Source organism: Brassica rapa, chromosome A03 (assembly GCF_000309985.2).
Source record: "Brassica rapa cultivar Chiifu-401-42 chromosome A03, CAAS_Brap_v3.01, whole genome shotgun sequence".
NCBI lineage: Eukaryota > Viridiplantae > Streptophyta > Magnoliopsida > Brassicales > Brassicaceae > Brassica > Brassica rapa.
Window position 1 is genome coordinate 15,786,004 of NC_024797.2, and position 20,874 is coordinate 15,806,877.

The following is a 20,874-nucleotide window of genomic DNA, read 5'->3' on the forward strand; positions in this document are numbered from 1 at the left end:
ATTAAAAACATTGCCTTTTTTTCATTCAAAATGGCTTCTTCTTCACATTATCATTATAACCAAAATGACGATGATGATGATCCATTTGAAAATATTTTTGAAGATTTCTTAGAAATCCCAGATATTCTTCCCAAACCGAGAGAGCGAAAAACACGTATCTTTATTGAGAGAAACCGGGAAGAAGGCCAGGACCACCTTTGGAATGATTATTTCAGCGAGACTCCCACATTCCCGCACAATATTTTTCGGAGACGGTTTCGAATGAACAAGACATTGTTCTTGCGTATTGTGCATCGTCTCGAGCAAGAAGTGGATTATTTTAGACCTTCACAAGATGCAACCGGTCGGTCTAGCCTAACCGCCCTCCAAAAATGTACCGCAGCTATTCGTCAGTTGGCGTATGGTGGTGGGGCTGACACCGTTGACGAATATGTCCGACTAGGTGAAACCACAGCTAGAAAATGTTTGCACCAATTTACCAACGCAATCATCCACTTATTTGGTGATGAATACCTTAGATCTCCTACTCCGGAGGATCTGCAAAGACTACTTTATATCGGGGAACAACGTGGATTTCCGGGAATGGTTGGAAGCATCGACTGTATGCATTGGGAGTGGAAGAATTGCCCTGCTGCTTGGAAAGGAATGTATTCACGAGGAACCGGAAAACCGACAATTGTGCTGGAGGCGGTTGCTGACTACGACCTTTGGATATGGCACGCGTTTTTTGGAGCACCAGGTACCATGAACGATCTTAATATTCTTGATCGATCACCTGTTTTTGATGACGTTATTAACGGAATAGCACCACAAGTCAACTTCTATGTTAATGGTCATCCATACCATTTGGCCTATTATCTCACTGATGGGATTTATCCTGACTGGGCGACTTTTATTCAATCTATCCGTCTACCACAAAGTGAGAAACATTCGTTATTTGCTAAAACCCAAGAAGCTGTTAGGAAAGATGTGGAACGTGCCTTTGGAGTCCTGCAAGCTAGATTTGCAGTCGTCAGAAATCCATCTAATTTATGGGATAAACACAAAATAGGAAATATTATGAGAGCATGTATCATCCTCCATAATATGATTGTCGAGGATGAACGGGCAGAAATGACACAATATGTGGTTCCTGGATATGAAGAAAGTGAAGAGGAAAGATTTTCCGTCAATATGCCTTCGCCACTCGGTAATACAATGGATCGTCGAACAAACGTTCGCAATAGACAAGCCCATCATAATTTAAAAAATGATTTGATTGAAAATATTTGGACTAAATTTGGGCATCTTCCAAATAATATGTAATTTTTATGTTTTTTGAATTTAATAAAATGTTTGTTGTAATTTTTTTTTTTTAATGTTAAACTTCTCTTTTATGTTTTATTTAAAATGTATTTTTTATATCTAATTACACATTAAAATAAATAATATAAAATATGCTAAGGACTTTTTTGGTCCTACCAATAATCAACAAAATTAAGAAAGTCCTTATGCACTTGTCCCTAACTAAAAAATAATATTATTTTATTCTAAGGACAAAATTAAGTAGAACCAATAATGTTGCTCTAAAGCAGTGAGAAATGGGAAGAGAAGTTGTTGATGTGCGTATGAACCGAAACGCCGACGTTTCAAGCGGTAGAGTACACGTTGCTCCTAAGATAGCAGCAGCAGCAGCTGGGTCTGAGACTGAGGAAGAGTTCGAAGTCAAGGAATGCACCGAAGACGATTCTCATTCCGAGAATGCACCTAAAACCCCTAAAGTTTCTAAGGTAAAACTAACTTTTCAGACAAACTTTAATGCTTTGTAAGCAGTTTGAGAGGTCTAAATGATTGTTCTGCAGCGTGATGTTCCTCTTGTGGCGGTGAGGAAGCCATTACAACCTGATAACAAGAAGCATATGGATGATGAGGATGATAGTTTCTCCATCGCTTCCTTGAGGAGGGCTAAGTCAGGAGTGACTCATGGAAGTGCACCAACGTTCAAGAGCGCTCAGCGTGCTGAGAAGCGCAAAGAGGTAGTAACTCTCTCTCATATTTATAAAGTCTACTTTCTTCTTCTGTTTAATTACTGATTGATCTTTTTTTTTAGTATTACCAAAAGCTTGAGGAGAAGAACCAAGCGCTTGAAGCCGAGAGGAACGAGCTTGAACAAAGGCAAAAGGAAGAGCAAGAAGCAGCGTTGAAACAGCTAAGAAAGAATCTCAAGTTCAAGGCTAAACCTGTTCCTAACTTCTACTACGAGGCGCCTCCTGCTAAACCTGAGCTCAAGAAGGTGTGCTTAAAACCAAAAACTCGTTTCTTTTAGTTCTTGTGATAGAGTAGCTTATGATGTTATTGTTATCTTTCTTAGCTTCCTTTGACCCGTCCCAAGTCGCCAAAACTCATCCTTTCTCGGAGGAAAAGCTTCAGCGACGCGGTCTCCTCGTCGTCACGTGAAGAGGTTTTGAAGACAGCTTCTAACAGGAACCGACACAGCACCGGAACAGTGAACAAGAACGCCAATGCTGTTCATGACAGCCCTCGTTCCAGATCTGGTAAGGGTAAAGGTTGTCTGAAACCGGTTAATGAGTCCTTGGAAGAAGCTTGTGAGGCTTGAAAACGGTGATGATTTGATGTGTTTACTACTCTCATCAGTCTAACTTTGATCTTGTTGGAGAAAAATTAAAACGTTTTCGGTTATTTCCGGTATATGGTTGGTTCACAATGTAACCGTCTCTCACGGTTTTACTTTGTAAGGTGAAACTTTTATGTTGATTGTTGAAGAAAACTCCTAATGTTGAAATTTGTATATTTTGAGTGTTTTTGGATCTTCCACCTATATGTTATTGACTACTACATGTATATATTATTTGTGTTATATTGTCAGAGGAAGATTCATATAGAATGAATCTTACTATTAAATTTTTATAGCAATCATAATTGATTGTTTCTTCACAATAATAAAATAAATGTATGTTCATGATCAATTGTATTATATAATTTACATATAACAATATTACTATATTTTAATTAATCAGTTTTAAATTTAATTGATTTATATATCAAACCATAATTATATAATGCAGTTTCTAAATCAACATTCATATTATTAAATTTAAAATTATGTTTTTCTATTTCGATTCTAATTGGTTTTACTTTTACCGGATTAATCACCCATACTTTTTGTTTGTATAACTTTCATCAATAAAGATTTGTAGATGAGAAAAAAAAATCTCATTGTCATATTGTAAGTTAAAATTTGAATTTTTTTTCTCTCTTTTGAGCAAAAATTTTGAAAATCTTAAATGTTGTAAAGAAGATATATAAGGAGAAAAACAGACTAAGGGTGAAATGGTCATTTTAAATGCTTAAAATTTTGAAGATAACAGATAAACCTGAAACTCAGCATTTATCTTAGCCTCCCTCCAAAAATATTAAACCAAACCATGGCCACTTCTTTAATCCCACTGTCTTCTTCATTCCTCCAACCTCTCAAATTCAAAACCCTAGCTAAACCCAGAACCCCTCTTAATCTCTCCACCACCAGAAAAACCATAACAACCTGCGATTCCCAGAATAAGAACACAGGGGCGTCGTCGAACCCCAGCAGCAGAAACCCCAATTTCCAGAAACGTCGCAAATCCTCAAAGTATGGAACTTCCAGGAGATCAATCCTCAAGAAGTCCTTCTTGCAAGAGCAGGTCACGTTCACCGCGCGTGTCTCCGAGGATCCCCAGGTGGCGATTATCGGCGGCGGAATGGCGGGTCTGGTCTGCGCGCTGAACCTTGAAGCTCGCGGCGTAAAGTCCACTGTTTTCGATACGGTTCGTCTCTTTGGAACTCCTCCCCTTGATTGGTTTTCATTTCTCAATTGGGGTTTTGGGTATCGAGAAAGTTTCGGTCTTTAGGTGTTTGATGCTGTAATTTCACTTCAAATTCGAGCTTTTTATTTTGGGTTAATCAAGCTACAGTTTTCGATATGATTCGTCTCTTGGGCTGCTGTAGAAACTTCCCGTGATTGGTTTCAATGCTCAATTAGAGTTTGGGTGTCGAGAAAGTTTTGGTCTTTAGCTGTTTCTGCTGTTGTAATTTCACTTCAAATCCGAGCTTTTTTGGTTAATTAAGCCAACAGTTTTTGATACGGTTCGTCTCTTAAAATCCAGTGGAAACTCTCTGTGACTGTTCTCTATTACCAATGAGGTTTTGGGTATGAGAAAGTTTCAGTTTAAGTGTCTTTGTTGTTGTAATTGAAACAAATTAAGTAAGACTCTCTTTTGTTGTTTGTGTTGATGTTAGGGGATACATGGGTTAGGAGGAAGACTTGGGACAAGGTTTGTTGAACCACAAGGACTGGTTTTTGACCACGCTGCTCAGTTCTTCACTGCGGATGATTCTCGGTTTATCCAGTACGTCGACGGGTGGTTAGAGAAAGGACTTGTTCGAGAGTGGAAAGGTGCTGTGGGAGAGCTTGAAGTTGGGGGCAGTTTCACGCAGTTTCCTTCTTCATCGCCTCCAAAATACATTGCTGTTAATGGCATGCGATCTCTCGCTGATTCATTGCTACTAGAGGTTGTTGTAGCAACAAAAAAAAAAGAGTCTTTTTGTTAGTTTTTGTGAGGTGAAGTAAAGAATATATTTTGATTCTTTGCAGAGTCGATTGGCAAATGTGGTGAGGCCTTGTTGGATTAGTAAGCTGGAGCCACTTAATGGAATGTGGCATTTGAGTGAGAACGGAACACCTCGTGGTCAGTTTGATGTCATTGTCATTGCTCACAATGGTAAGAAACCATATTGATTGATTCTAGTCTCTCTGTAGCTTCAGATCTTTTGTTACATCTTCTTTTCACACAAAATGATTCACCTTGTGTTCAGGTAAATGCGCGAATCGTTTGCTATCTGCATCAGGCTTGCCCCTCGTTGCTAAACAGATGAAGGTAGACAATATCTTCTAGTGCTACAATTAAACACCATGTGACTTCTTCTGATGCAATACTATATTTTGTGTGTTTAGAAACTTGATCTTAGTTCCATATGGGCGCTATTAGCAGCGTTCAATGATCCTCTTCCTACAGTGAACTTCGAAGGAGCGTTTGTGAAAGGAATTGAATCATTGTCTTGGATGGGAAACAACTCAGCAAAGCTTGGTAACGGTGGAACTCCACACTGCTGGACTTTCTTTAGTACTGCAGCATATGGGAAACAGAACAAAGTTCCTCAGGTTAATCTCTTAAAAGCTTTACTACATAAATGTTAAAGAAACTGTAGAAACCAAATAGTTTTATCCCTCACAGGAGAACATTCCAACGGTGACATCAGAGAAAGTTAAAGCCGGGATGCTTCAAGGAGTGGAAATTGCATTGGGTTTGCCTGAAGGCTCGCTTCCTAAACCGGTTTATACACGTCTCCAGCTATGGTAAAGTATTGTATTAACGGTAGCCAAAATGTTTTGAAGTCTTGGTGGAGTGATTCAGTTTTGCTTGTACAGGGGAGCAGCTCTTCCAAAGAACACTCCTGCAGTTCCATGTATATTTGATCCGCAAGGCCGTGCTGGTATATGCGGTGACTGGCTTCTCGGTTCTAACTTAGAATCCGCAGCCATTAGCGGTGAAGCTCTAGGAAACCATGTAAGAAGCTTCCTATAATACTCTTCTTAACAAGGTTGTGTTCTTTGCGTCTTAACCTGCAGAATTGATCCTCTTGTTCTCCCTTGCAGATTGCGGATTACCTGCAGAATAGTGAAGCTGATCCGGAAGAGTTTGCTATCGGTTTACATGACAGGCCAAGTCCTCTTGCTGGCCATGATATTGGGCAGTTCCCTGGTTTAACATCGGTGGGAGAGAAGCAAGAAGCTGAAGCTTATCAACTTCTGTGAATACGTCAGTCCACTACTTGATCAAAGATTCAAGAAGCAAGACACATCGATGCATATTAGGTTTGTAAAGCTTACACTGCCCACTTACAGGACCTTACAGTTTCAGCCTTCTTCGTCATGGTTAGTGGCTTAGCCATTACTAGTTTCATATTATGAATCTGTCTGTGTCTATGTATGAAAGTTTTGTTTAGGCTCAAAAGTTCATTGTACAACAGCCAACAGTGTTTTGGGGTAAAATTAAAAACAAATTCTGATCCAAAATTTAAAAGATCAGCTTTCATTCTGCTGAAGCCAAATTGTTGATGCTTGTTGGTACTGCCACAGAATCCAAGTTCACAAAATGCTCTTACAACTCATGTCAAAGTGGAATATACAATTGCAAAACACAGCTAGAAAGAACAGTTTCTTGAATCTAATACATTGTTCTTCAAACCCAAGACTAGACGCAAAAACCACATGCACTGACTGACTCCGTTTCATCAAGTGTGAGCTGATTGTGAAGACAATAGTCTTGAATGGTTATGCTCGCCTTCATAAGTCACAATTAACATCGAAGTTTCATCTACACATCGCTCCACATGCTTCCTTGCAGGACAGCCTCTCACACTGCTGCATTTGTAGTATCCCCTGCAAATAAAGGAAACTTATATCAAATGAACACAACCTTCCACCAAAACAACATGAATATGAATATATATACCGTGGATGTGGTGAGCCTTTGATAGGTTTCTGCCCATACTTCCTCCATGAATACTCATCTGGAGGTATGTCTGCAATCTTGTTGCTTATTGCAGGCACCTTGATTGATCGTTTCACCCTAAGTTTCCTGCAAATAAACTCAAAACCTTTACAAAGCATTCAACATATCACATTGGCACAAAGAAAGTTACAAACCTCTTCTTGGAGCAATGACATTTGCTTCTACTTCCACACTTCAAACCACCAGAGCACATCTTCTTGGACATCTGGTCAGACCCATGTGATAATCCACTTAAATGGAAAGAGTTCCTATCGTAGTCCGTCACACTAGTATCCATACTCAGAGATGATACAAACGATCTTGATCCGTTGGACACACTCGGAGTATAGCAACTACTACTACCAGCTCCATCAAACTTCAGGTTTACACCACTGTTACTCCTAGAGTAAGCTATCTGCTGGTGATTGTGGATTAACTGATAAGGACCTCGAAAAGGCGGCGGCGGCTTTAACTCCAGGAACGACTTCTCAACACACATTCTGTGGCTAAGCATCGATGGAGCTGGAACCATCTGAAGAGGCTCTGGTGCAAGAACTTGAGTGTAATCACTAGTGACATCATTACCACAGGAGATAGGACTCTCCAAGAAGATATGCTGAGGAAAAGAAGGGCTGAAGTTGTTGTTGGCTCTTCTGAACTTTGCATGACCTGGTGATCCTCTGGTGAAAAGAGAGGACACTCTCTTGAACTTGGAAACTGCTTCACTTGTTTTGACCATGAGAGAGTTGGAATCACAACTTGTTTGTTGTTGTGACAAGAGATTCAAGACTCCATGACAGCTTTCTATAGCTGATTTGCTAGCAGCTTCAACTTCCTCCATTTCTTTATTTTTTCTTCCTTCCACCCAAACTTAAGATGATAGAACAAACTAAACTAACACCAAAATCTAACTATAGAGCCAAGAGAATCATATATCAAGTCCTAGTGAATCTAAAGAGTGTACCTTTAAAGCTAGTTAGATCAAATCCAAGACACCTAAACACCCTATGATAAAACCAAAAACCATAAGTTCTTTCCTCAAATGGATTAATCTTTCCAAATCACTCAACAGGAAGAGAGCTGAGTAAAAATAGAATCTTTCCCAAGTCAAGAGCAAAAAGATGAGATCTTTTGTCTATACCAAGAAAGATAAAGTTGGCTCATAACAAGGAGGACTTTAAGAGCTCAAAGAAAATGAGATCCTTTTGAACAACCAGAGGAAGAAGAAATCATCTAAGGGGAGAGATTAGGATAAAAATAAAAGAGAAAGAGTGTTCCTGTCTATTTGTTTGTTTGTGTAAGAGAGAGAGAGAGAGATGTTGAGAAGAGTGTCAAAGGTTATGACTTTTGCTTTGTGGGTGGGGAAGAGTTGGACTTGCTTTTTACTAAAAATTCCCCCACTACTACCATTACAAATTTTTAAATGCCAAAAAATGTTCCTAATCTTCTTCGTTTATCCAAGACAAACAAAAGCTAAAGTTGAAAAAGACAATATTATTATAATTACAGTACTAATAAAAAGACATTAGAGCAGAGAGGTGGTCGTCGCAGTCTCAGAGGAGAAGAAAAAACAGAGCTCTCTGTTCAAGATTTTTCTAAGTGGGTCCTACTAGTGGACCTACTTTTTACCTACTAATTTTTTTGGTAATTATATTGTGATTAGTGTAATTATATTGTAAACATGTAAAAACAAAAAAAAAATGAGAGAAGAGAGAAAATAGAATTAAAAAGCAAGAACAAAAAGCCGTTTTCCTGTGTCAAGAGAGAGAGAAGAGAGAAGCGAGATCTACTCTGGCGTACGGCCGGCGCGTGAGCGTCCGTGCCGTCGCCGGAGCTTTGTTTTCCTTCTTGGTTTGTGTTCTTTACCGCTCCCTCTTCACAGATCCGTCATCGGTTTGCCTTGTCGGAGCTCTGAAGCCGAGGTTTTCCATCAGAGGAGAGTCGGTTTTGGAGTAACGGTGCGGCCGTTCTGAAGGGTCGCGGTGGAGATGGAGCGGCGTGCATGTTGCAGTCGTTCTACCCGGGAGATGGAGGCTAACCTAGATCCATCATCGCCGGTCTTGTCGCGGGGTAGGGTGGAGGCTTTCTCAGTTCTACCGACGCCGCTCTAGCTCCCGGGAAGAGGAGGCTCAATCAGCTCCTTCTTTGCCGGTTTTTGGTCACGGAGGGTGGAGGCTAACAAAGCTCCATGCTGCCGTTGTGGAATCCCAGGTCTTTTGGGTTGAGGTTAGGGTTTCGAGTTCTTGAAGGTTGAGGTGTGTCGTGGGTCGCAGCGGTTGAGATCTTAAGAAGAAGAAGATCTTCGGCGACGGTTGTGTTTGTTTGAAGAGGAGGTTAGCGGTGGTTCTCGTCGTGCTTGTCTAGGGTTTCCGGTGGTTTATAGGCGGAAGAGATCTCGTTTCAAACGATTGAACTCTCCGACGGGAAGACAAGGCGTCGAAGAAGTCCGATGGCGCGGAGGCTCTGTAGGCGCGGAGCTCCGGCGGAAAAGGTGTGACGGTGGAAAGCGTCGGTGGCTGTGCGAGGATGGGGGGTCTAAGTTGAGGCGGGCGACACGTGGCGGGCGGATGAGCCAGATTCTTACGCGTGTTCGGCTCTGCCTCCTTCCCGCGCGTCCAGAGTAAGCCCGGCGTCGCTGGTTGTGGGCCTTGGGCCGTGTCTTTTATTTGGGCTTCGGCCGTTTCTTTTTGTTGGCCATATGATATTTGGGTTTTCTGGTTTGTAATTTGGTGAATTTGGGCTTCGGCTGTGGGCTAGGCCCATTTGATCAATATAATTTCAATTTGAGGGAAAAAAAAATAAGAGAGAAAATAGAATATAGTTCATACCTGCTTTTTTCAGATTTGATGATGATGCTATAGTCCAAAAACATCTAACCTATTAAACATTTGACCATTGTTTTACTCAAAAACATATATTACTACAAAAAATTAAACTACATATTTTGGTACATTCAGAACTAATAGTTCTGTCAAGATTCCTACTAACTTTAGTATTCAAAAATGGTAATCTAATTTGTAGTTAGGAATCAAATACTTAACAGACTAAACTTTTACAAAGCTTTATTGGTTCTTCCTGTCTTTAAAGTTGTGTTCCTAGGAGTATCACAAAACAGGTTAATAATCCATCTCTTTATGGAAAAGAAAACACAAGTGAAAGAAAAGATTAATGCAGCTGCTTTGTGTAGACAAACACTCCTAATAATCTTTGGATCAGATTCTTACTTTTAACTTATTCCACTAGTTCAACTCAAATTTTATCATTAACTTGAATGAATTAATAACATTTCATCAGAGAAAGTTCACCACTTAATATCATCAAATTACAAAAATAAATCTCCATCTAATCCACAACAACATTTTTTTCAAACTTAGAACATTGAGCATTGTTATATAGAAAAGGACCATCTGTAGTTAAAGTTACATAGATAATTTGAGATGTAGGATGTAGCATCACTCTCTTACCACACAAGATGGCTCTCTCTTCTCTAATCTAATCATCATCTTGCTTCTAATGACTCTCAAGCCATGTCAAAGATCCAGCGACCAAAAACTTGCTAGGCAATGCCCCAGGTGATGGTGCTAAATACGTTATCTTCTTCCTCAACACATCAACCTCCGTCACATACACAAACCCTGAAACATTGCTGCACACAAAGCACCACAGAGAGAGAGAGAGAGAGACACACACATCAAACAATGCAAGGACAAAAGAAAAAACGGAAACCATCAAGAACATGTTGTGATTACCTAGAGACAATCTGGTCTGGTTCTTCTGCATATGAGACAGCGAGGATAGAATGCAACAGATCCCTCTCTTCAATATTTACAGGCGTTACCCTCAACGGGTTAGAAACCGGATCAGACCCTATTGGAAGAGCTGACCTTGGAGCTTGTGGTCCACCACCAATGCGGAACACTTGCACATCACTGAAGCTAGATGTGTTGGCATAAGGAGAGAGCTCTTTAGATAGACCGTAGAAATACTCCTGAATCCTAGAGCTTCTCGCTACTTTACGGTAGTCACGGTTCCTAGCCACAACTCCACCTGACTTGTGAAGCTTCACAACGTCCACGTTACTCTTACTCTTCAGGACATCTTTAAGCATGCTGAAGAGCTTTTCTTGACCCAAGACAAGTACAACGGAGGCGTTGAATGTTTCTATTGCATGGAGAAGCAGCTGCAAAACAAACACACAGAGACAGTTATTTTTTTAAACAAAAGCTTTCAGAAGTAAACAGAACCAACGTTTACCTCATAACCGATACCATCGATCCATCCCATTGTGTTGATCACCATTCCAGCAGCTCGAGACTCAGGGTTTCCAAGAAACTGTCTCTCCAGCACTTGTGCAAGCTCCTTCACCATTGTTTTGTACAGTTCAACGTTGTTACTGAGAGAATAACGATAGACAACATTAATAACATATGACTGGGGGAGAGACATTTGAGAATCACTTACGCTGGTGTAGTGTGACCGTAGTAGTAGACGAGAGCCATATCTAGAGGAAACCCTTCAACTGGATCAAGTGGCATCTCTATAGGTGTAGCAGCAATAGAACCAGGTATTGTGATAGAGCCTTGGCCAACATCAAGGTCTACAAATGTAGGCTTCCATCCCTGTTTAGCTGCCCAACTAATAAGCATCTTTGTCAATGTGCTCTTTCCTGAATCCGTAGGCCCTACCACAATAACCCTAGGTCCCTGCACAAAGCAGATTCTATAAAAATCAAATGATATAGAAGAACAAGATCATTGAAAGAGAAGGAGTACCGTACCTGAGGAGGTTCTGAGTCAGTAGATGTGGAAGCTTTAGCAAAACGTCTCCTTGCATCTAGTATGGCGTGTACATTAACGTAGCTGACCATTGGTGTCTACAAAAAAAAAACAAGAGCTTCTTAGTAATCAATCTTTTGCTCTGAATATCTAAAGAAAGTGTGGAAAATGAAGCAAGAAACCTACCTCATCTGCTGTATAGTCTGTTTCTGTGACACCATCCATCTCAATCGTCGCTCCATACCAAGTGAAAACCTGACAAGAATCAAAAGAGCGAACTTCAACTTCTGAAGAAATAGTTACCAAAACCACATATCTCCTCATAATCTCTATAAGAACTAACTTAACGGTTATTAACTGATTCGTCATGATACAACCTAAAGCGTAAGCCTTTCATCCAAAAAAAACACAAAGACCATAAAATCTTCAACTTAACCCAACCCATGAAGGCTAGAGGAGTGAATTTTGATAGAAACTCAAACTAGTAACCAGAAGGAAACAACACACAAGAGAGAAACTTGGCAGAACCACAAATCTACTCATAGATCACCAGACGAACTAACTTAACGGTTCTAAAAACTGATTCATCATGTTACTACCTAAAGCTTAAGTCTTTCATCTCAAACAAACACCATAAAGTCTTAAACTTTACCCAACCCATGAAGGCAAGAGGATGAACTTGATAGCAACTCAAGAACACACTTGGAGATTATAAAACCATAACTAATATTATTACTACCTAAAGCTTAAGCCTTTCATCCCAAACAAAACACAAAGACCAAAAAGTATTAAACTTTACCCAAACCCATGAATGCCAAAGAGTGAACTTGATAGCAATTCAAGAACACACTTGGAGATAGAGAACCAAAACGCACCGCAAATTTGAGGCGAGGAGGGAAGGTGCGCCAGATCTCAGGAGGTAGCTCAGCGCCGAAGATCTCAGCAGTCCCGTTAACCACACGGAGTCTGAGAGGCTCGTCGGAGACTTCTATCCTGAGCTCGCTTTCTCTGTCCAGCTTCACCTGCTTCAGATTACTAGACCCACCAGGAATGGCACCACTCATAGCCGGTGGGTTCATCGACGGACCACCGTAAGCCATGACAGAACAACCAATATCTAAGAGACGATAAACGACGGCGAAGGATGAACGGAGATGCAATGGCGAAGAGAACTGATGTTATTACTTGGGGGTGGGGATCTTTAGCTTTTAATATTGTGGACTCTGTTTCCATTTTTCTGTAAGGGTAAAATTGGAATATTAAATTATTCCCGGTTCGAATCGCGCTAAAGCATAAACCAAACAGCTTTTTGGCTCACACTGTGTGAAGGTAAAAAATGTGGCTTCTTTTGTGTTGTGTAGAGATGCTCACGGAGTGTACTTTGCTCCTTTGTGAAGGTATTGTAATCCTCTCTAGCCTTTGTTTCCACGTTAACGGTGGATTCTTTGTGTCTTATAGATGCTCTCACAGAGTTTTTGCAAATGTAATAGTAATGAGACTTATGTTGTATAAGTCCATACATCCTTTCAGGACGAATGTAACTCTTCTTTGGAGAGCAGACCCCTCCTAACGTTAAGTTTGGATTTGATCACAACTTTGGTTGTGTCGTCTATAACTTTTTTTTTCGTGTAAATGTTAAAAGTGTCGTTTATAACTTCTTTGTAGACGTTACCAAACCTTCCAACTCCAGTGATGTTGGAATCGTCAAACTTTTGAGTTCCATGTTTGATTTCGTGCAAGGAGAATCTCCTGGCATAGATCTGCTTGTATGATTGGATAAGTGACTTTTTTTTGTCAGCTGTCCATTTAAGTTAGACCAAGTGTTGGTCAGATAAGCCGGTTTTTTGGAAAGTACCTCCATCTGCACGTGTCTGATTATATGGGAGAAAATATAGTCTTTGGATCTTGTTTCTTTCGCTAACGCATCTGACCGACTATTCCTACTCCGAGGATAAGTGACTTCCATAGTTTCTCTTCCTTTATATATTGATCTAGTTCCTAATGAGGTAGAGTTTCCATATAGTTGACCTGACCATGAAAATTCAGAACACATGACTTCCCCCTTAGATCAACAAGAAACAAAGACCATGCTAGACACATATCGTGTGGTACAACACTCTTCTTCGTTTTCTATTTTCTCACTTTGTCTGGTTTGTCTTCTATGCATTGAGGTTACTAGTGTGTTGGTGTGTTTCTCATTCTCAGTTGTTCTGTCTGAAAGAGAAGCGTACATAGTTAGAGAATACTTGGATGAGAGGATTACTAAAACAATGTTGAACATATGGTTAGTGAAGTTAAAAAGACCTGTTTTCTTTTCCTTTTGGCACAAGCTATACACAACATGAATTCGTTTTATCTAAATATAGAAACTCAAAAACCATATTGTTTCAAAACTTGACTTGATCGAAATAGACTAGGACCCTTTTCTTGGAATGGTCAAATAATCTAAACAAAGAAGTCCCCTAAATATATGGTTGAGTCAATCATCAAATTTAAACAATAGAGAAAAAATAGCTTACATAGAATTCAATGGTGGAAACTAACTTGACATCCTCCATTAAAGCACCTCGAGTCTCCTCAAAGTTTATTTGGTCGGGTTGGGCAAAACCTAACAAGAAAAGGGCATAAAAAAACAAAGACATATCTGATCAACCCGACCCACTTTAACCTCTTTGTTGGCCGCGCTACATGTTCGCACGCGGCCATCTCACAAAGAACATATATTAAAACACACACAACATCATTCATAAGCTTAAAAGCTTTGATAGTAATAAAACCAAGAAAGAAGAACCCTAAGTTGCATTCACAAGCCACATCTTCATAACACATCATCAAGTGGTATAAATATAAAAAATGGTGAGAAGAAGAGACAACCTTACGTTATCAGTCTTACCACCGCCTCTCGGCGAGGCCAAAACGGCAGCAACAACTCCTGTGGCCTCACAGAAACTGAAAAAACGGTTATCGAAACAACTATCTATGTTGGAGACACCACGAGACATTGCTTGGGAAAGAAGAAGACGTCAGATGATAATGATTCAAGAGAAGAAGATGCTTCATAAAGGAGTTTCAGACAATCTTAGTGAACAGACAAAACTAACTGATGAGGATTTAAACGAGCTTAAAGGATCTATTGAGTTAGGTTTTGGTTTCAATGAAGAAGCTGGACAAAAGCTTTGCAATACATTGCCAGCTCTTGATCTTTACTTTGCAGTGAACCGTCAGCTCTCTCCTCTCCCTTCACCTAGCAGCAGCAGCCGTACAAGCAGCGCATCTTCATCAGCTTTCTCGATGAGTATACCTGGTAGTCCCAAGAAAACTGATTCAGATTCATTGAAGATAGTATGTCCAGGTAAAAAAAAAGAGCTTATCATTTTGTTGCTTAGTTTTGAGTCATGAGTTTGAGTAGGCATGCAGGTTCGCTTACTTGGGGTTTTTAGGAATTTGGTTGTTTGGTACTGCCAAAATCTCACCAAATTGAACCAATTTTTTTTTCCTAGTTCGGTTCAACTTTTGGTTTGTTTGGTTTCAAAAAAATTTTACCAAAGTTTTTGAATTCGATTAAATTTAGGTTTAAATTGGTTAATAATTCAAAAAAAATTTGGTCATGTTTGTTTATTTGGTTCGAATTTTGGTTAGTTCGGTCCAGGATTTTGGCTAAGATCAGTATAGTTACTAATTATTTTTTAGAAATATGAATTAACCGATTACCAAACCAAATCAAAAACCAATTTGTTAATTACCGAATTGACCCAAACCTTCTACCGAAAATGAACTTTTCAGTTTTGTTCGGTTCAGTTAATAACTGCAGGCCTAAATTTGAGTGCTCTTTTGTGGATATATTTGCAGGGGACAATCCTCAACAAGTGAAGCAGAGACTGAGACATTGGGCACAAGCAGTTGCATGCTCTGTGATGCAGACTTATTGATAAAAGCTTCAATCATTCAGATTTTCTGTTGAGAGATAGGAAGTTCAAGAATCCTTTAATCAAGATTCTGAAGAAACAAGAAAAGCATACAAAGATAGAGAAAGAAGATTTATGGTTGTGTATATTATACTTTGTGCAAAGGGAACAAAAGATGAGAAAAAAAAACAAAGTCCTTCTTGTTCATAAACTGTATACCAAAAAAAAAAAAAAAGATTTCGATATTGGTCTTGGATTGGATAATTATAAAATGAGAAAAAAAAAATCTTCTAAATCTTTTGAGCCAATTTGCATCTCTAACGTTATTACTCACTAGTCAGAGTGTATTCTGTCACAAAATAAATTATTGGGTGTATTTTGTAATAATTAAAATATGTGAGGGTGTAAAATAAAAAAAACATCTCTCGAGTTTTCATAAAACCTAGAAGACAAAACCTTCTTCAGGTTGCTGGCATTCAGACAGAAACTTCGGTGTCGGCGAACGGAACTAACTCCTACACAACAAACCCACTTCAAAGTTCCATCAACTCATCGGAGAAGTAAGCTTAGTTATCTGCCATGGCTCCTGATGCTTCTACTGCTCTTGCAGGTCTGCTCTGCTCTCTTCCTTCCTCTATATAAATCTGTTGTCATTACAACGAGATTCCTTGATGGGTTCTGACACTTACATCTAGTTGAACTGATCAGTTGAAGAAAGTTCGCTTTTTTTATTTATTTTTGTGAAATTGGTTATTGAAAGTTTGACACTTTGAATCATAATTCTTATTTCCAGCGAGAGAGAAAGTTCAGCAGTTCCTGAATGCAGCTTGTACAGGAAACCTCGAGTTCCTCAAGAGTGAGTTTCGTTAAATCACATTATGTTATACATTACATCTCTGATGTATATCTTCACCTGAACAGATGTTGCTAAGCAGCTTGACGAAGGAAAAGGCTTGAAGACAACCGTGGAGAGTGTCAAAGACGCTAACAAACGTGGCGCGCTTCATTTCGCTGCTAGGGAAGGTCAGACTGAGATATGCAGGTATCTATTGGAGGAGCTGAAGCTTGACGCTGATACAAAAGATGAAGCTGGTTCGTTTGTTTCCTTTTGTTTTTTATAGCTCTATTATCATTTACTTTGAAACTTGTTATGTGAGATTATGAGGATGTTGTTGCAGGGGATACTCCGCTTGTTCATGCTGCGAGGCAAGGACAGGTTGGGACGGCGAAGTATCTTTTAGATCACGGAGCTGATCCTAATATTGCTAGTGAACTAGGAGCTACTGCATTGCATCATGCGGCTGGGACAGGTTGGTTGCTAATTGATATGTTGTGTTTTCTTCGTTTCAGGTCACCAAGTGTTGTGTTTTGCTCAGTGTTCTAAAAATCGGTTTAGGCAGCGCCTAAACAATACAATTTGTCTAAAACTGTTTTTCTTTTAAAATCGGATCAGTTTAGGTCACCAAGTGTTGTGTTTTTGCTCAGTGTTCTATAAAATCGGTTTAGGCGGCGCCTAAACAAAATGATTTGTCTAAAACTGGTTTTCTGTTAAATGGGATCGGTCTAGGCACCCGCCTAATTAATTATCCCATATAAATCGCTTAACTACATTTCTTGAACATTTGGTTTTGATTATGCCCTGCCTAAACCGATTTTTCTAAAACTATTTTTCTTTTAAAATCGGATCGGTCTAGGCATCCGCCTAATTAATAATCCCATATGAATCGCCTAATTACCGCCTACCGATTTCTTGAACATTTGGTTTAAATTATGCCTGCCTAAACCGATTTTTCTAAAACTGTTTTTCTTTCAAAATCATCAGCCGATTTCTTGAACATTTGGTTTTGATTATGTCAGGGGAAATTGAGTTGCTAAAGGAGTTGCTATCTAGAGGTGTACCTGTTGATTCTCAAAGCGAGTCTGGCACGCCATTGATTTGGGCTGCTGGCCATGATCAAAAAGAAGCGGTGCAAGTCTTGTTAGAACACAAAGCTAATGTAACCTCTTGTTGTGTATATCTATATTCCAGCTAAACCGTAGTTTTTTTCAATGAAACTAGAAGTTTGTTTTTATTATTGTTCTTGCAGCCTAATGCTGAGACGGAAGACAATGTCACACCATTGTTATCTGCAGTGGCAGCTGGTTCTGTGGCATGCACAAAGCTGTTGGCCCTGGTTTGAGATGCTAGCTCCTAATCTGTAGTCTTGTCTTGTTTTTGGTTGCTATACACATCTTTAGATCAAAGCTTGGTTCTTATTTTGTTACAGGCACGTGCCAAAGCTAATGTTTTCGCTGGTGGTGCAACTCCGTTGCACATTGCTGCTGATATTGGAGATTATGAGTTGATCATCATTTTACTTAAAGCTGGAGCTGATCCTGATCAGAAAGACGAGGTAAACATCTATTTGAGTTGGTCATCTCTTTTGTTCACTTGATCCGATATGAAACACAGATTCTGTGAATTTTCAGGAAGGCAATAGGGCATTAGAAGTTGCAGCTTTGAGAGAGAACAGAACGATCGTTGAGACTCTCTTCCGCTTGACAACAAAACTTGAATCTGTTTCAAAGTGGACTGTTGATGGAGTTATTGCTCACATGAAATCAAAAAAAGAGCAAGAAGGAAACTCAAACAGTGCAAAATCTGGAGAGACTGTGATCAAGAAAGACCTTCCTGAGGTACTAACACTATAATCAATATGCATCTCTCTTGCATCGAATGTTCTAAAGCATATGGTTATAAACTTCCACAGGTCTCACCAGAAGCAAAGGCGAAAGCTGCAGAAGCAAAAGCAAGAGGACAAGACGCGTTCCAAAGAAAGGATTACCAGATGGCCATTGACGCTTACACACAAGTATTCAACACTTTCTAAAACTCATCTGAAGATTCTTAGTTTATGTACATTTTGTGATTCTTTTACTATTCTTTTTGAACATAGGCGATTGATTTTGACCCTACGGATCATACCTTCTTCTCAAACCGAAGCCTCTGCTGGTTGCTGTTAGGACAAGGTGAGCACGCCTTGTCGGATGCTAAAGCCTGCAGAGAACTAAAACCTGATTGGCCTAAAGCTTGTTACAGAGAAGGCGCTGCTCTTCGTTTGCTACAGGTAAAAAACCATCTCACTCCATTAGAGAGAGCCTTTTTGTAACATTGAAACAGTATATAGTTCACTGACTTATCCATGAATCTCCAGCGGTTTGATGAGGCAGCCAATGCTTTTTACGAGGGAGTTTTGCTTAGCCCTGAAAGTAAAGAGCTCATTGATGCGTTCAGGTTTGTTTAGAACCCTCATGATGTTTGGTTTTTGTCATTTTTTTTTTTACAAGATAGTTGAAGTGTTTTTTTTTCTTTTCTTCTACAGAGAAGCTGTAGATGCTGGAAGGAAGTTTCACGGCAAAGACAAGATTAAGGACAAATCATAAGATCTTCTGAGAGATGGCTCTGTTTAGTATCTGTATGAAGTTTTGATCTAGCTTCTTACCTTTGTCTCTCCCATTGTGCACTTGTTGCCCATCTTTACTAAAAACATTAGGAAGAAATTTTGTTTGTGCTTGGATTTTGTCATTTTGTTCGGATTAACAGCTTTGATTTTTCTTTTTAAATGGTAAAACTTAATTTATAGACCAGTGACTTAGAAAACAAAAAAAAAAATTATGATATAAATAGCATACAATTAATCTCCAAAATAACAACAATTCAGTGATAAAATGACTAAATTATTTCAAATCCTCGGAATTTAAATTAACTGCACCATATAAATATTAATCCGTAATCACCAAGTTTAAACAAAAATATAATTTTTTAAATAGTTAATATTATTTTGGAAATTGTATTTTTATGGAATATTTTTAGAAAAAAATGTGTGCTTAATATTGTTTCAGGATATTTTCTAATTTTATTTTACTTTATTTCTTAGTAAGTTACACACAAACATATAATTATGATTTATCTTTACTATGAAGGAGTGAGCTCGTGGTATTTATTTTATCTTACAACATATAAAAGAGATTATGGTTTTATCTTACAACATAAGAAAGGTGATGATGATAAGAAGCTGCAGACGGTGAATGTTGTATGAAACTTGAAAGCCTTTTAGCAATTGACAAAGGCATAGTTGACAATCATGTTCCCACGAGCGTATCCCCGACCGTTGGTGTCAAGCTGTTTGAAAACGCCATCGTCTAAGTCCAAACCGCCGTTACTGCATTGATCCACGATTCTCACAGTAGCTTGTGCCCCGGTCGCAGTATTCGTTACCTGCGTAACGTTAAGAAAATCAGTTTTTAAGGCGTTTTCAAACCGCGGTTTTGTGATGTATTGACTTACTCTTAAGCATCTTCCGCAAGAATCACGACCACGCGGTCCGACCGGACCGCAAAAAGCTGTCCACCCATACTTCCTACGCCATTCGAGCGGTTGGTTTCCTTTCCACGTTGAGCAGTACGCACTTACTTTGTAAAGGTCCCAACCGTTTTGCTGGGGATAGTAGTAATGGTAAGTAGCTCTTACGTTAGAAGCTGTTTGAGCGGCTGTTTTAGCCGCAAACGCGCATAGCAAAATAAACACACATATGCTAAGTCTTGCCATTGGCTTATCTTTGTATGTTTTGTTGTTTTACAATATATTGTGATAGAATTCAAAGACGGACGTAGAAATTTATAGGGGTGAGTTGCTATATTAAGAGTTTGGACCGTTGTGAATAATTCACTTAATTAGGATTTGAAATTTCAATGGAATATTACTAGTCTTGGGAGATGGCTATGGCGGCTCTTTCAAGCTTTGTGGTGCAAATGATCGGAATTTTGAGGTAATAAGATTGAGCATTTACTAGAGTGGACATATTTTATGTTATGTCTCTTTACTCTTTAGGCGTACGTGGTCCAATAATTAAAAGTTTCCTGAATTTTTGGTGGATCAGTTCATCAGCTATTTGCTGGCTGTAGGTGTTATGTAGTGAGTTTTACTTATATACCTGAGTACATATACTTTTTTTTGTTAACTGTCTGAGTATATATATACTTCTGGAAGGTTTTATTTTCCTATCTAAGGACTAAGATATACGAGTATATTTATTTTTGGGACACCATGTTTTTTTTGTCACCAGTTGGATCAACAAGATTCGATCGATCTATAATGCGGGAAAACGTGACTTAGTGGAGTCTGACGAGAAAAACCGCAAATATAAAATATTTAACCACTTGACTAAATGCAGTTTCTCTTCGACAGCAGATAAGTATATATTCAGATTAAATAATCAAATATATTCAATTTAAAATATTTTAGTATTTGATTTATATAATTTAAAAATATTCTTATATTAAATGTAAATACCAAAAATATGACTAACAAGTTCGATCAATCCATCAATAAAAGTTAGAATTTTCATATATTTTTTTTTAGTTTTGTGAGAGACATATATGAATGATAAATTCTACTTTCCTTTCTAAACCAGCCAAAAGCCAAGTTATCTTTAAAACTTTGATCATGCATGTAGCATGATTTGGTTTGGAATGATTCAATTAGGAAATGATTAACACTATTAACCTAGTATTCGAATTTTCAATGGAGTAATAGTCTTGGGAGATGTCTATGGCGGCTTGTTC

General features: G+C 38.9%; 8 protein-coding genes across 8 annotated transcripts; 5 read left to right on the forward strand and 3 right to left on the reverse strand.

Annotated features, from left to right (window-relative positions):
• The first annotated feature begins 30 nt into the window (after nt 1–30).
• LOC117132599 (putative nuclease HARBI1) lies at nt 31–1,305 on the forward strand. Its single transcript, XM_033287328.1, has one exon. It carries the CDS (start codon nt 31–33, stop codon nt 1,303–1,305), a length of 1,275 nt encoding a protein of 424 aa, XP_033143219.1.
• A 224-nt stretch (nt 1,306–1,529) lies between these two features.
• Nucleotides 1,530–2,859, forward strand: LOC103859049 (protein WVD2-like 1). Its single transcript, XM_018657071.2, has 4 exons — nt 1,530–1,769; nt 1,842–2,015; nt 2,090–2,272; nt 2,351–2,859. Exons 1-4 carry the CDS (start codon nt 1,581–1,583, stop codon nt 2,594–2,596), a joined length of 792 nt encoding a protein of 263 aa, XP_018512587.1. The 5' UTR covers nt 1,530–1,580; the 3' UTR covers nt 2,597–2,859.
• A 514-nt stretch (nt 2,860–3,373) lies between these two features.
• LOC103859051 (renalase) lies at nt 3,374–6,131 on the forward strand. The gene is made up of 8 exons (XM_009136530.3): nt 3,374–3,803; nt 4,276–4,548; nt 4,631–4,757; nt 4,852–4,913; nt 4,991–5,197; nt 5,271–5,392; nt 5,465–5,603; nt 5,693–6,131. Exons 1-8 carry the CDS (start codon nt 3,426–3,428, stop codon nt 5,849–5,851), a joined length of 1,467 nt encoding a protein of 488 aa, XP_009134778.1. The 5' UTR covers nt 3,374–3,425; the 3' UTR covers nt 5,852–6,131.
• Nucleotides 6,132–6,137: 6 nt separating this feature from the next.
• LOC103859050 (probable WRKY transcription factor 39) lies at nt 6,138–8,245 on the reverse strand. Its single transcript, XM_009136529.3, has 3 exons — nt 6,746–8,245; nt 6,552–6,677; nt 6,138–6,478 (listed from the first exon to the last, which is right to left on the reverse strand). Exons 1-3 carry the CDS (start codon nt 7,429–7,431, stop codon nt 6,331–6,333), a joined length of 960 nt encoding a protein of 319 aa, XP_009134777.1. The 5' UTR covers nt 7,432–8,245; the 3' UTR covers nt 6,138–6,330.
• Nucleotides 8,246–9,844: 1,599 nt separating this feature from the next.
• On the reverse strand, nt 9,845–12,564 carry LOC103859052 (protein CLP1 homolog). The gene is made up of 7 exons (XM_009136532.3): nt 12,241–12,564; nt 11,552–11,620; nt 11,368–11,463; nt 11,052–11,293; nt 10,845–10,983; nt 10,340–10,770; nt 9,845–10,236 (listed from the first exon to the last, which is right to left on the reverse strand). Exons 1-7 carry the CDS (start codon nt 12,463–12,465, stop codon nt 10,101–10,103), a joined length of 1,338 nt encoding a protein of 445 aa, XP_009134780.1. The 5' UTR covers nt 12,466–12,564; the 3' UTR covers nt 9,845–10,100.
• Nucleotides 12,565–13,939: 1,375 nt separating this feature from the next.
• Nucleotides 13,940–15,565, forward strand: LOC103859053. The gene is made up of 2 exons (XM_009136533.3): nt 13,940–14,717; nt 15,215–15,565. Exons 1-2 carry the CDS (start codon nt 14,219–14,221, stop codon nt 15,292–15,294), a joined length of 579 nt encoding a protein of 192 aa, XP_009134781.1. The 5' UTR covers nt 13,940–14,218; the 3' UTR covers nt 15,295–15,565.
• Nucleotides 15,566–15,606: 41 nt separating this feature from the next.
• LOC103859054 (ankyrin repeat and protein kinase domain-containing protein 1) lies at nt 15,607–18,897 on the forward strand. The gene is made up of 12 exons (XM_009136534.3): nt 15,607–15,880; nt 16,064–16,126; nt 16,192–16,362; nt 16,449–16,580; nt 17,128–17,267; nt 17,358–17,444; nt 17,538–17,663; nt 17,740–17,946; nt 18,021–18,122; nt 18,207–18,377; nt 18,465–18,544; nt 18,633–18,897. The coding sequence occupies exons 1-12, from the start codon at nt 15,850–15,852 to the stop codon at nt 18,691–18,693; spliced, it is 1,371 nt and encodes a 456-aa protein (XP_009134782.1). The 5' UTR covers nt 15,607–15,849; the 3' UTR covers nt 18,694–18,897.
• A 249-nt stretch (nt 18,898–19,146) lies between these two features.
• Nucleotides 19,147–20,745, reverse strand: LOC103859055 (pathogenesis-related protein PR-4). Its single transcript, XM_009136535.2, has 2 exons — nt 19,598–20,745; nt 19,147–19,528 (listed from the first exon to the last, which is right to left on the reverse strand). Exons 1-2 carry the CDS (start codon nt 19,856–19,858, stop codon nt 19,364–19,366), a joined length of 426 nt encoding a protein of 141 aa, XP_009134783.1. The 5' UTR covers nt 19,859–20,745; the 3' UTR covers nt 19,147–19,363.
• Nucleotides 20,746–20,874: the final 129 nt, after the last annotated feature.

Coding starts and splice junctions, on each gene's coding strand:
- LOC117132599 (XM_033287328.1), top strand. CDS start 31: ATGGCTTCTTCTTCACATTATCATTATAACCAAAATGACGATGATGAT.
- LOC103859049 (XM_018657071.2), top strand. CDS start 1,581: ATGGGAAGAGAAGTTGTTGATGTGCGTATGAACCGAAACGCCGACGTT. Junction 1,770..1,841: donor AAACCCCTAAAGTTTCTAAG/GTAAAACTAACT, acceptor ATTGTTCTGCAG/CGTGATGTTCCTCTTGTGGC. Junction 2,016..2,089: donor GTGCTGAGAAGCGCAAAGAG/GTAGTAACTCTC, acceptor CTTTTTTTTTAG/TATTACCAAAAGCTTGAGGA.
- LOC103859051 (XM_009136530.3), top strand. CDS start 3,426: ATGGCCACTTCTTTAATCCCACTGTCTTCTTCATTCCTCCAACCTCTC. Junction 3,804..4,275: donor AGTCCACTGTTTTCGATACG/GTTCGTCTCTTT, acceptor TGTTGATGTTAG/GGGATACATGGGTTAGGAGG. Junction 4,914..4,990: donor TCGTTGCTAAACAGATGAAG/GTAGACAATATC, acceptor TTGTGTGTTTAG/AAACTTGATCTTAGTTCCAT.
- LOC103859050 (XM_009136529.3), bottom strand. CDS start 7,431: ATGGAGGAAGTTGAAGCTGCTAGCAAATCAGCTATAGAAAGCTGTCAT. Junction 6,678..6,745: donor TGTCATTGCTCCAAGAAGAG/GTTTGTAACTTT, acceptor GTTTATTTGCAG/GAAACTTAGGGTGAAACGAT. Junction 6,479..6,551: donor AAAGGCTCACCACATCCACG/GTATATATATTC, acceptor CTTTATTTGCAG/GGGATACTACAAATGCAGCA.
- LOC103859052 (XM_009136532.3), bottom strand. CDS start 12,465: ATGGCTTACGGTGGTCCGTCGATGAACCCACCGGCTATGAGTGGTGCC. Junction 11,621..12,240: donor CTCCTCGCCTCAAATTTGCG/GTGCGTTTTGGT, acceptor GATTCTTGTCAG/GTTTTCACTTGGTATGGAGC. Junction 11,464..11,551: donor CAGACTATACAGCAGATGAG/GTAGGTTTCTTG, acceptor TTTTTTTTGTAG/ACACCAATGGTCAGCTACGT.
- LOC103859053 (XM_009136533.3), top strand. CDS start 14,219: ATGGTGAGAAGAAGAGACAACCTTACGTTATCAGTCTTACCACCGCCT. Junction 14,718..15,214: donor ATTGAAGATAGTATGTCCAG/GTAAAAAAAAAG, acceptor ATATATTTGCAG/GGGACAATCCTCAACAAGTG.
- LOC103859054 (XM_009136534.3), top strand. CDS start 15,850: ATGGCTCCTGATGCTTCTACTGCTCTTGCAG. Junction 16,127..16,191: donor AAACCTCGAGTTCCTCAAGA/GTGAGTTTCGTT, acceptor TCACCTGAACAG/ATGTTGCTAAGCAGCTTGAC. Junction 18,123..18,206: donor CCATTGACGCTTACACACAA/GTATTCAACACT, acceptor TTTTGAACATAG/GCGATTGATTTTGACCCTAC.
- LOC103859055 (XM_009136535.2), bottom strand. CDS start 19,858: ATGGCAAGACTTAGCATATGTGTGTTTATTTTGCTATGCGCGTTTGCG. Junction 19,529..19,597: donor CTTGCGGAAGATGCTTAAGA/GTAAGTCAATAC, acceptor AACGTTACGCAG/GTAACGAATACTGCGACCGG.